At 53.0% G+C, this 12,950-nt stretch overlaps 1 protein-coding gene across 2 annotated transcripts in view; it reads left to right on the top strand.

Moving 5' to 3' along the window:
- MAP2K4 (mitogen-activated protein kinase kinase 4) overlaps window positions 1-12,950 on the top strand; it is a 94,874-nt gene that overhangs the window by 72,989 nt on the left and 8,935 nt on the right. For both annotated transcript variants that reach the window (XM_065647563.1, XM_065647564.1), the window contains exon 7: window positions 76-203. In XM_065647563.1, coding sequence (XP_065503635.1) covers window positions 76-203 — 128 coding nt within the window. The remainder of the gene's footprint in view (window positions 1-75; window positions 204-12,950) is intronic.

The raw sequence follows: 12,950 nt of genomic DNA, 5'->3' as shown, positions 1-12,950 counted from the left end.
ATTCTCTGCAGCTGCTATTCTCAAAATTGAAACCTTCAGCTGTGACTTATCGCTTTAAATTTCTTTCCCTTGCAGACATCAAACCTTCCAATATTCTTCTGGACAGAAATGGAAATATTAAACTCTGTGACTTCGGCATTAGTGGACAGCTTGTGGACTCCATTGCCAAGACACGGGACGCCGGGTGCCGGCCGTACATGGCGGTGAGTGGGACGCGCTGGGCGGCGGGAGCTGCCGCATCTGTGGGCTCTGTCAGATCGTACCCCGTTCTGTGCGGCCGTGACTGAAGTGTCAGCCTGTTGCCCGTGGGATCAGCACCCCCTTCCCAGCTGAAACCAAGTTCTGGATTGAGCACTGCTGCTGGCAGCATTGGCAAAGGCATCCAGGCTGTGGCAAAGTGAACAAAATCCCCTTTTTTTCACCGAGTTCCTGTGCTACGGCGCTGGAGCAGAGAGCTGCTCCGAGCCTTCCAGCAGCGCCCACTCGCCCCAAACCAAAGAGGCAGCGCCGTCTAGGCGCAGGGTTTTCTCAGTATGCAAGAAATCCATTTGCTGTGGTAAGATTATGTCACAGGAGTTACTACAGAGCAGCATTATAGTGATTTTTACAAACCACTTCAACTCCAAAGTGTGCCATAACTTAATTCCAGGAGAATGCGATTCTGGAGAGCGACGGGAGCAGAACAGCTGGTGGAAATCGCTTGGGCTGAGCTGTGGCTCCGGGGAGTCTGTCCCGCTTGTTTGCTTCCCTCCCCGCCAAAGAGAAAGGCTGTGGTGGTAATTTCCAAAGCTGTCTGAGGGTTTTAAACTTTTCTGTGCATTGGGTTGCTTTAAAAATGCATCTGTTGGTTTCACATGAGCTGAGGGTACCTTCCACGGGGAGCTCTGTGTCTGCGCCTGTCAAAGTAGCTTTAATTTCAGTGACGCGTTTAACTCTCGTGGCTTATCTTACGGCTCTACATGGTGAAAAATACCAGGTTTTGAGCTGTGTTACCTACCACCAAGGGAACAAAAAAGGAAAGTCTCTTTTAAGGTACAGTGCCCATCTGGTCCAGATGACAGCTCTCATGCGGCTTTTATCTGACTGTGGTGTCCAAGGCAAAACCTGTCTGCCCTGATTCTGATCTGTGCAGCACAAAATCTGAATTTCAGAGCATTTGACCTTTTCACTGTCCTGATATAGCAGAGCTAGTTACTCAGTGAACCAGACAGAACAGTACAGATGAAATCTGTTACTGGAGACCGTGCTGTGGTGCAGCAAAGTCGTGCAAGCTCCAGACCTCCGTAATGTGGTGAAATGAGGCAGTTTATTTCAATAAAGGCCTTTTGAGGCTGGAGAGAGGGCAGAGGCTTGTCTCTGCTTTGAGTGCTTTTGGCAAGTGCGTGGAGCTCCCTGCAGGGCATTGGATTGCTCCAGTGCCCAGTTTGTGCTGGTGGTTGGTGGGATGCCGAGGGCAGGTGCCCAGGGGGCTGGAGCCGGGGCAGGCTGAGCTGGGCCGACCCCAGGCTGGGTATTTGCATCCCCGACCGCAGGTACCGGGGAGTTATTGTTGACTTTTCCCTGTCCTCTGAGCTGGGTGTCAGGTCCATAAATAGGGCTCTTGAAAAATTACTCACTCCTTTTGCCCTCCCACATTCGGTGGGCTATAATTACAGGAATTCGTGTTCCCGCTTTTTCTTAAAACTAGGGGTAGATGGTCAGCTTTGCATGGGCCGCTGTTTAAGTTGCGACGTGAGTGTTACGGGTATGTCTGTAAATTGCTTTGCTGCTTCATTCCCCTGGAACTGGGGTGGCTGGGAGCTTCCAGTAGCCCCTTGTCTTTCCTCCCTGTCTCTGCGTATCCACTCTGCTCTTTGTGCATCTCTACTACCAGCTCCCGACTGTCAGATTTTTAAGTAAGCCAAAGTGTTTCAGTTCAGTTTGTGATTTTAAGGGCCTTGGCACAGTCTATGGTTTTTGGGGCGAGCCAGCCGCTGGCAAGTGGTGTGGGAGACGGCTGGCCTCTTCCTCCTGTGCTCCGCGCTCATGGACTCCGCTCCAAGTACATGAGCGTTTCCACGTACTGAGAAGCCTGGGAAATGGGGAGATGTCCCCAGCATGCAGGCACATCTGCCAGCTCTTTCTCCAAGCCAGCAGAGGCTGATGGCTGTAGCGATGCTGTGATCAAACCTGGGAGGGCATCAGGCCAGTCACACTCCTTTCAAAAGGAATTTTTTTTTTGGTGCAAAATAGGCAGCTTTATGGTGCAAAATACTGTGGCTGTATTCAGACAGGGTGGGCTGCTGGATGATGCTCCCTGACGATGAGAGCGTGTTGCTCTGCAAGGCCCACTTGGCCCGTGGCCCTTTCAGTAATTCTTGTAGCGTGAGCACTTGCCCACCAAAGAAACCCGATAACACCATGTTCACTGGAGCTGGGTCCCCAAATAGCTGTTGATAACAATAACATTGGCTGTCGGCCAGTTTGACTGGGAGCATTGTGATCAGGCAGCAGGAGCCACATCCAGCTGCTAAGCAAGTATCGTTTAGTTTAACCAAAATTGTTAGAGCTGTGACAGAAAGCAGCGTTACCCGTCTTGGAGCTGCCAGTGCGGGAGAAGTTGCTTTGAATTCCCCTGTGATCATTATATTGAAGTAAAGGTGTATGTGTTGGTGCCTTGTCTTCTATTATAGACAGAAAGAAAGGAAAGATTGAGCTGCCGCGCTTCCCCAGGCACAGCCAGCCCCAGCGCAGCCCCGGCGCTTTGCTGAGCCCTTCCAAGACAGAGCCGTGCCAGTGCCAGTGCTGGGGGCTGCTCAGGGTGAGGTTCTGCGACCTGCAGCCCTCGGCCAGCAATGGGGTGAGGTTGCTCCTGCCTGGCCCCCGCTCCCCCCATCCCCTCCCAGCCTCCTGCTGCGGTGGGTGCTGCCGATTTGGGTGGGAGAGGAGGCCCTGCATGCTGCACTGGAGCTGCTGCTCTCTGTGGCTTTACTGCTTTTGCCTTCTTAATGCTCAAATAAACCCAGTTTCTGTGTCCAAGAGAAGGGATGAAACTGGAAGTGCCTGGTAAGGGAGGACCCAGCCCATGTGAGGATGGATGTCCTCCCCTGCCCTGCTGCTTTGGGACCTCTCCAGGGGCAGAGGTTGGTACCACAAGCATCCTCGATCCCTCCGGTCCTTTTCCCAGGTCACCTGGGAGCTGTGGCTATGCCCCAGTGCCAGTGCCCTGCGGCACCTGGACCTTCCTCCCCTGGGCTGTCCCTGAAGAGCTGTCAAGAGGAGGAGTGGGCAGGGGGTGTGCAGTGCCTTCTTGGTGCCAACGCACAACCCGTGTCCCTGCAAACACCCTCCTGCTCATCCCTGCCTGTGCACAGACAGAGCCAGCGCAGCCCTGTCGCTACAGTGCCACTGCGGACCGGAGCTCGGGATGTGTTTCCTCCTTCTCATTTATCCTCAACAAAGATGGGCAGTTGCTGCTGGCAGCAGCATTGCACTGGGTCGAGGTTGTGTCTCTGTGCTTGGATGGCTCATGCATGGAAAAGGAAAAATTTCCAGGGCCGATGACGGCTCTGAGCCTGCTCCTCGGCCTGCCCGCGCATACAGGGAGAGGCCGCAGGGGTGCAGGAGCTCTCCAAATCCTTTACCTCAGCAGAGCTGCAGCAAGACCCTCTGTTTCAGCTTCACACTCCTCACCCAATGCCCAGGTTTTCACTGGGCTGAGTCATTCATTTATCTGAACAGGCAGGCTGTGGATTTGAATTCATGCAGCTAAAATCCTCTTGAATGCTCCTGAACATTGCTGCATGTGGGACTTTTTTTTTTTTTTCCCCTCTGAAACTTGGCACCTAGCCGTAATTTTTATGACTGAGAAAACAAATTTGGGAGGAGATTGGCAGACAAGTGGCACCATCCTTCTGTGAGCAGCACGGATGGGCTCCCGGCTCTGCCACCCACGGTGTAGCAAATGCCAGGGAGATGCCTGAGCTCTGAGCGCAGCCCTCCCTCCTCACATACTGCTGCTGTCACCCATGTGCTTTAGGGGTTTCAGCTGAGAACATCGTCTCTGTTTGCTCATTCACTGGCTAAAATCCTCTATGAGGTTTGCCCTGTGTGGGACTTCTCGTGTCCAAACTGATCCCTGTGGATCCTGTGGCGCAGAGCTGGTGCCAAGCGGCTCCACTGCAGGACCGAGCTTGTGTCTCTGCATCAGCGCTTCCAGCCCGTCCTGCTGGGGACACAGCAAGACGTGATTTTCCTCCACGCCCATTTAGAAGTTTGTCTGCGGATGCAGTTTATATAAACCTGGGGAAACGTGTAAGCAGATTGCTTGGCCAGAAGTATTGCAGTCAAGACTTGAGTTTTTTGGAGGGGTGAATATGAGAAGGTGGAAAGAAGTCATTTTAGACACAAGGATTTGCATTGGGAAGTGCCTAAAAGTCAGGTTTGGCAATGTGTCCTGGGGACACATTGGAGATGGAGCTGGAAACAGCAACCCCCTCCTGCTTGCCGTGGGTTAGCTCTGGTGGGGCACAGCTGGCAGGGCTGGGGTGGCCCAGGGCAGCCCCCACGGCCCTGATGAGCTGCACAAGGGCTGATGGAGAGCCATAAATAGCAGGACTTGATCATCAGGGTAGTACATCACATAGAGCCATTTTGGCTGGAAAAGACCATTAAGATCATAGAGTCCAGCCATAACCCACCCCTGGCACTGCCCCATGTCCTGAGAACCTCATGTCCATCTGTCCAGCCCCCCCAGGGATGGTGACTCCAGCACTGCCCTGGGCAGCCTGTTCCAATGCCCCACAGCCCTTTGGGGAAGAAATTGTTCCCCAGATCCAACCTCAACCTTCCCTGGCGCAACTTGAGGCCGTTTCCTCTGGTCCTGGCGCTTGTTCCTGGGGAGCAGAGCCCGACCCCCCTGGCTCCAAGCTCCTTTCAGGCAGGTCAGAGATCAGAAGGTCTCCCCTCAGCTCCTGTTCTCCAGCTGAACCCCCAGCTCCCTCAGCCGCTCCCATCACCCTTGTGCTCCAGCCCCTCACCAGCTCCGTTCCCTTCTCTCAACTCGCTCCAGCACCTCAAGGCCTTTCTTGGCGTGAGGGGCCCAAAACTGCCCCCAGGATTCGCGGTTTGGCCTCCCCAGAGCCCAGCACAGGACGGTCACTGCCCTGGGCCTGCTGGCCACACCAGTGCTGGCACCAGCCAGGGTGCTGGTGGCCTCTTGGCCACCTGGGCACACGCTGGCTCATGTTCAGCCGCTGTCACCAACACCCCCAGGTCCTTTTCCAGCTGCTCTTCCCCAGCCTGGAGCATTCATGAGGTTGTTGTGACCCACGTGCAGGACCTGGCTCTTGGCCTTCTTGAACCTCAGACAATTGGCCTCAGCTCATCGATCCAGCCGGTCCAGATCCCTCTGTAGAGCCTCTGAAGATGCAGAGAGGGAATAACAAGGTACCTTAGGGCAGGGTCAGGTGTGGGGAGAGGGAGTGAAGGGTCATGCAGTTCCCAGGTCCACAGACATGAGTTTCCCATCCTCCCCGAGCCACTCTGGCTCTCGCCACTCGGGCAGGTGAGGCTGGGGGTGGTTCTGCTTCAGGAGGACCCAGAGGGGGTTGCAGGGGGACTCTACACGCCTGTGCTCCTGAGCTGTTTCCTACCAAGCGCTGGAGCACCCTGCGTGGGCTGGGGAGCTGCTGGAGCTGGTGGGCAGCACCAGCTCTCCCAGGTGAACCGGGTCTGGCCTCCACCGCCTCCAGCTGCTCCTGCTGCTGCAGCTTGACTGTGGCGGTGGAGAAGGCAGGACACAGGGCACGGCAGGAGCAGGGCATGCCGCCTTGTTCAGGAGCAGGTGCTCGAGCATTCGTGGAGTGCAGAAGTCCCTGATTTCCCATAAATGGATCAGGGCCAGGGCTAGACCTGGGGGTGAGGGCTGTGCTACACAGGCAGAAACTTCCATGGCCAGAAGTACAACTAATTGAACACAGCTGTGAAGCCTCCTGATCCTGTGCTGAGGCCAACAACTTCTGGTTGAATGGAAGAGATCTTCTGGAAAGAGAAAACACCTTTTAATTCTTGAACTGTTAGTGACAACCATTTGCCATGTGATGACTCACCTTTGCTGATGGCCATCTGCATTTTGTTATGCTTGATTTCTGGTTAGGATGTGTGTAACTTCATCTCTGGACACCCTCTCTTGGTTCCCTTTCTCTGCTGCATGATGGAGTCCTCTGGGATCTGAAGTTGTTCCATTGCTCTGTTTCTTGCCAGGCTCCTTTCCAGTATGTATTTGAAAGGCCACCAGCATCCTGGTGTGCATCAAGAATAGTGTGGCCAGCAGGCCCAGGGCAGTGACCGTCCCTGTGCTGGGCACTGGGGAGGCCAAACCGCAAATCCTGGGGGCAGTTTTGGGCCGCTCACACCAAGAAAGGCCTTGAGGTGCTGGAGCGAGTTGAGAGAAGGGAACGGAGCTGGTGAGGGGCTGGAGCACAAGGGTGATGGGAGCGGCTGAGGGAGCTGGGGGTTCAGCTGGAGAACAGGAGCTGAGGGGAGACCTTCTGATCTCTGACCTGCCTGAAAGGAGCTTGGAGCCAGGGGGGTCGGGCTCTGCTCCCCAGGAACAAGCGCCAGGACCAGAGGAGACGGCCTCAAGTTGCGCCAGGGGAGGTTGAGGTTGGACCTTGGGAACAATTTCTTCCCCCAAGGGCTGTGGGGCATTGGAACAGGCTGCCCAGGGCAGTGCTGGAGTCACCATCCCTGGAGGGGCTGGACAGACGGAGATGAGGTTCTCAGGACATGGGGTAGTGCTAGATTTAGGTTATGGTTGGACTTGATGATCTCAAGGGTCTCTTCCAACCAAAGTGATTCTATGAAATCTTGTGTGCTGGTCAGGCATTAAGGCTGTGGAAAAATTAACTGGGCTCCCTGCAGTTCAGTCTTTTGTAACAACCTGCTTCAAGGACTTGCCCACTGAATTTGCAGGCTCTCAGTGAGGTTCTATGACAAAGTTACTTAGCAGAGCTGGAATGGTATAATCCAGCTCTCCAAAACTGCTCGCTCTCCAGAGCTTGGCCCTGTTAATCTAACCCAGGTTCTGGAAACAGCGGTGGGGGTGGCACTGAGGGGCTGGGTCCAGCTCTGGGGTACTGGAGGGTGTCCTTCCAAAACACGGCCAGATGGAGAAGACCTCTAAAGTCCTACGTGAAAGGTGCCTGCCTCTTCAAGTGCTGGAGAATCTACCATAGTGCCCATGAAGTTGTCCTGGTCGTTAATTATGCTCCTACTACTATATTTTTAATACAAGTAAGTCTTGTTCTAATGGATGCCCGTGGGCTCTTGTTTCTACTTTACGGGATTAAAGAGTCCTGTCCTTGCCATAGCCTCTTTCCCCAGTAGGTACTTTCTGACTCCAATGAAGTCACCTCTTAAGCTTTTCTTTGAGGAGATTAGCAACTGAACAGCTTATGTTGTTAAGGTGGTTTGGATTCTACTTTATGGCTATGCTATAAACCCCCCAGGTTTTTAACATCTCTTTACAAACTTAGAATCTGAAATGGAGCAAACTTCCAGTGTTTCTCTCTGCTGCAAAGTACGTAGTAAGAGCAGTGGTTCTGGTGCATCACCCTGGCTACATGCCTGATTACAGTCATGATGCTGCTCTGGAATTTTGTGCTCTGCTGTCTTTTCCAGGAGCCCATCTGTCACCCCAGAGTGCTGCTTTTTCCCTGTCTGGTCGAGTGAGTCAGGGTCCAGGCAGAGCCCAGTTTATCAAACGTTCAAATCACACTGTAAACATTTAGCAACACTGATTTTATATTTTCTTGGATATTATTAGATGTAGGCCAAGGAAAAGTAACACTGATGTCCCATTATAAATCCTCTTTCCCTTTCAATAAAGTCCTTTAAACAGTTACGCTCTGAATTCTATCAGTGAAGCCATTTATTATTGGAAATTTTCGATGCTTGATTTGGTTGCAGCCCAGACAATGCACTGTACTAGTCCAGGTTTATTACAGCAATACATTTACCTTTTTTTAACAAGAGGTATAAGGTCATTGAGAATATGCTGTGCCAAGCCCATGAGACCTCGTTGCCTTCATTAATGTTCCTGCCAGTCTTTCTGTGCCTGGCAGGCATCCCCTTGTCCCCCAGTCCATCACTTTTCTGGGATCTTCCTGCTGTTGAGACAGAAGACTTGAGATACTATTGGGAAAGGCAGCTGGGAGGGGATGCTAATCCCATGTGAACGGAAACCGGCGTCTCCACCTGGAAAATACTGGAGGAGAAGTTTTTAAATGAAACATTCTCTCAGAATAAGTATGTAAAGGAAATAGGAGGGGAGGAAAGGCCATTCTCTAGAAACGTGATCTCTGCTGATAATCTCCATGCAGCCACAGGCATCATGGCTGACCTTGGGGAGGGACAGGAAATCAAAGAACAGGGGATTTTGGAAGGAATATCTGAATGCAAAAGCCCACGCAGGAATGAATGTTTTGGCTGAATTTTGACAATTATAATACTCTGATCTGCTATGCAGTGTTTTTCTTCAGAAGATGTAGATGTGGCCGCACACAGATGGTGTTAATGCTGCTGTCCCAGAGGTGGTGGACCCTGGTGGACCAGGGGAAGCAGCAGGTCTGCCCAGCCAGCAAAGACACAAGAACTCGTGTTGCCCACATCCCTGTCAGTGCTTCCACCCATCACGCTGTGTCTCCTCTGCTGCCTTACATGCTGGACGAGGGGCCGCATCTCGGGCAGCCAGGCCAGGCTGCTGCGTAGGGTGCTGCATGGCTCCTGTAGCGATAGGTGCTGCAGTACAGGCCCAGAGAAAACAAAGTGTTAATGGCGTTTTCATCTGTCACATAGTACCACAGAGAAGGAATATAACCTTAGAAAATACTTTAACCAGCTCAGTGTGACCGTGGTGCCTCGCTTGTGTGAATGACTCACATCTGTGCTCTTAGATTGAGGCATTTGCAGCACTGAGATCACCTTCTGGTAGCTCCTACATGTCCAGGAGAAGATCCAGAGAGCTTGTTAGGCTTAACTGCACATAAAAATTGAGATCCACGTGAAATTAGACACCTCACCTCTTTAGAATCATTGAATCATAGAATCATTTTGGTTGGAAGAGACCCTTGAGATCATCAAGTCCAACCATAACCCACCCCTGGCACTACCCCCTGTCCCTGAGAACCTCATCTCCGTCTGTCCAACCCCTCCAGGGATGGTGACTCCAGCACTGCCCTGGGCAGCCTGTTCCAATGCCCCACAGCCCTTGGGGGAAGAAATTGTTCCCCAGATCCAACCTCAACCTCCCCTGGCGCAACTTGAGGCCGTTTCCTCTGGTCCTGGCGCTTGTTCCTGGGGAGCAGAGCCCGACCCCCCCTGGCTCCAAGCTCCTTTCAGGCAGGTCAGAGATCAGAAGGTCTCCCCTCAGCTCCTGTTCTCCAGCTGAACCCCCAGCTCCCTCAGCCGCTCCCATCACCCTTGTGCTCCAGCCCCTCACCAGCTCCGTTCCCTTCTCTCAACTCGCTCCAGCACCTCAAGGCCTTTCTTGGCATGAGCGGCCCAAAACTGCCCCCAGGATTCGCGGTTTGGCCTCCCCAGCACCAAGTACAGAGGGAGAAGCAGCCAGTAGAAGAGTTCGGTGTCACCAAAAGAGGTCGTCATCACCTAAGAGGGAACCCCTGAAACTTTCCATGAAGCAGAGCAGTAACACTGCCCCGGAGTAGTGGATGGATGTTCACATCTCTTTGTAGCTCCGGCACCTACTGTAGGGCTGTGTCTTGGGCACTGAGGTCTCCTTGAGAACCAGCATGGTGAGTCCCCCTGAGGACAGTCACCTCTTTTCTGGGAGGTGGTGTCCGCAGGGCTGGTGGTGAGCATCTCCTGGGGACGTGAGCACTCAGGCTCTTCCCCAGCCTTACGGGGTCTGAACTGCCAGCCCAGCCCTGTAGAGGAGTCAAGGAAGGGGCTCGTGGGAATAAAACATTTGGAGGTCTCGGCAAGCAGATGAGAGGGAGTTGCACACAGTGTTCCGCTGCTCCGGAGGAGGATGAGACAGCAGATCTGAGCCCAGTGAGTTGGTGCCTCGTCATCTGCCCTCTCTGCCCATTGCTTGTGTCCCAGCCTGGGCTGTGCTGTGACTAATGCTGGCCGTCGTTCCGTCCTCTGGCTGAGTGTGCAAGAAGCCTGTGCAGCTGGAGGTCCCTGAAGGAACAACTAGCTTTTCACCATAAGAATATTCTTGAGAAATACAACAATGTGAAAAGCGAGTCACAAACCCTTTACTGAGCAGCAGGAGAATTTCCCAAACCAGTTACTTATGGTCTTGAAGATGATTTCTATGGCCGTTCCACAGCCCTTCTGGCAGCTGTTCAGATACGTCGCTCCCTCCTTGCTGTGGCTTCACTTTGGAGTTGCCCTGAGGGCCGAGTCGCCTGTGCAATGATGAATCCTCCTCTCTGCGAGCACCTGCCGAGCCCCTTGCAGGACACCAAATGAGAAAGCCACGGCAACTGGGTCACCACTGTGGGGGAGACGGCATTTTTGTCTTGAGCATCCTTGAACAAATACACGTGTGTGGTGTTGCGGTTAACACAGCTGCAGAACAGCGTGCAAGGGAGCTGCGGCTCTTGGGTGCCAGACTGGTATCCAGTTTGTGTCAGAGCAGCGAGGGTCTCTCAGCTCTCATTGGTCATGTTCAGACCTCACGCTGTGGTTTGCAGCGGAACTTGGCACAGTCGACACCACGGCTGCAGCCCACACCCCCCTGCTTCCAGATATGCAGGGCTTTACCTTGCTCCTGCCATCGCCCAGAGCTTAGAGAGGTCCCTGGACTTCATTTCACATGTTTTTTAGTGCAAGAAAATAGTCTCCAGCGGAGGCTGGCGGCTTCCATCTCGCATCCGTTTATTCCCGTGGTTGGAGCAGCAGGAGAGTTTGTGTTGTGTAGATTTTGTTCTGCTTTTCTGTATTGCAAAAATTTAGCTCTTTCTGGTTGTTCTTTGCTCCTGGTAACCTTTTGTTTTCATTTAGGCATGCATTGGCCTAAGTAGCAAGTAAGAGTTTGTTATATACATTTTAATGCCATGTAGGCAATTTTGAATTTGCAGTGCATGTGGGATAAAATTCCCTGATTATATAACCAGTGAAAATCCAGATCTGAGCTTCAAGAACTGAGTTTTCCCAGAAATGCTACTTTACTCTTTGGGATACAACAAGAAGCAGCTGAAGACTGCAGGGACTCGCGTGCCTTGTGTCACAGTGTCGTGTCACAGCTCAAATTGCGTGTGTTTGCTCAGCTGGGGATTTGCAGGAGAGGGAGGATCTGTGCTGCCCGCTGCTGCTTGCTTCTCAGTCAAGATGCTGGTACTCAGGTGGGCAGTGAAAAGGAGAGAAGCCCCGTGGCAGCCTGCGCCGTTCTTTGGTGCATCTGTCCCGTGCCTCTTCGCTGCATCAGCACACCCAGCGGTGGGTCTCCATCTCTTTCCTCGTTTGCACTTGGCGTTAGGATACCTGGCACAAGCTGGGCTTTGTCTGCAGCTCTGATCCCAGATCCCCAGAGCGTGACATGCTGACTCTTCCTTCAGTGGTGTTAATTGCTCCCATGTCATCTACGTGGAAAATTCCCGGGATTCTTTCTGCTCTTCATTTACATGGGATTTATTTTGGTCCATCCTGCTTTCGGTCTAGGGCCGAGTCCCTGTTGCTCCATCTGTGGTCTGCCATGCCGCCCCCTGTGCTCTGTCTCACCAGTGCCACCCACCTCACCAGTCCCTGTCACATGTAGTCCTTTCTGTCCTGCCCACAATACCTGCTCTCCATGTCGTCCCGTAATTTGCTGTACTGCATGGACAGCAAGTCCTCCTGTGGCTCGTGAGCTTCTCTGCTGCGACACATCCCTACGGACCTGCAGTGCGGGAGTCCTGGCACCAGCAAGACCAGCACTCCCGTAATTTTGTGTGACCCTGTGCTGGCTGTTCGCTGGTGGCAGCCTCCAGACTGTGATGTGTCCCCAGCAGCGCACCGGGTCCGGCCACCAGCTGCTGTTCCAGCACACCAGCGTCTGTCGCATGGGTGGCATGTCTTACATGGAGCATGGTGGGACTAAAGGGCCAGTCTCTTGTCACAGGGTTGTCCTTGTTCCTGCAAAGTGACTGTGATTTTCATGCTGGGAAGGTACGTGTCAGCCAGGAAATCAATCTTGCATTGCTAAAATGCTTATGGCCTGGCGTAGGTGGTGACCATGGCCCTGGAGAGCTGCCTCGCTGTGGGACAGTGGTCTGTAGTGGCCTGCAGCACAGGTGGCATTGATACAGTCATCACACCTCAGAATGTTTTTGCTTGCAAGGGACCTTCAAAGATCATCCAATCCAAAACCCATTCTGTTGACTAGGTCAGGTCACTCCAAGTCTTGTCCAGTCTGACCTTGATCACTTCTGATGTTGAGGCATCCACAGCTTCTCTGGGCAACCTGTTCCAATGTCTCACCACCCTACTCTAAAATATTTCTTCCTTATGTCCAATCTAAACTTATCCTTTTTCAGTTTAAAGGTATTGTCCTTTGTCCTGTCACTACAAGCCCTGCTAAAAAGTCTTTCTTACAGGTCCCTTTTAAGTCCAGAAAGGCTGCACTAAGGTCTCCCCAGAGCTTCTCTTCTCCAGCTGAACCCCCCAGCTCTCTCAGCCTGTTCTCCCAGCAGAGCTCTTCCAGCCTCGGATCATTTCTGGGGCTCCTCTGAACCTGCTTTACCAGCTCTGTGTCTTCCTTGTGCTGGGGACCCCAGAGGTGGACGCGGTGCTCCAGGAGGGATCTCACAGGAGTGGAGCAGAGATGGAGAATCACCTCCCTCACCCTGCTCACCACCATGCTGTTGTGCAGGGAAGGTCTTGGTCTGCTTCACATCCACTCTTGCTGCTGGGAACCAAGGAGGCAGGAGAAGCTGCTGGTGCCCGGCAGGAGGGTTTCGAGG

This window comes from Caloenas nicobarica, chromosome 18, assembly GCF_036013445.1.
Source record: "Caloenas nicobarica isolate bCalNic1 chromosome 18, bCalNic1.hap1, whole genome shotgun sequence".
Classification (NCBI taxonomy): Eukaryota; Metazoa; Chordata; class Aves; order Columbiformes; family Columbidae; genus Caloenas; species Caloenas nicobarica.
Note: the sequence above shows the minus strand (reverse complement) of the source record. Positions and strands in the feature narration are given on the sequence as shown.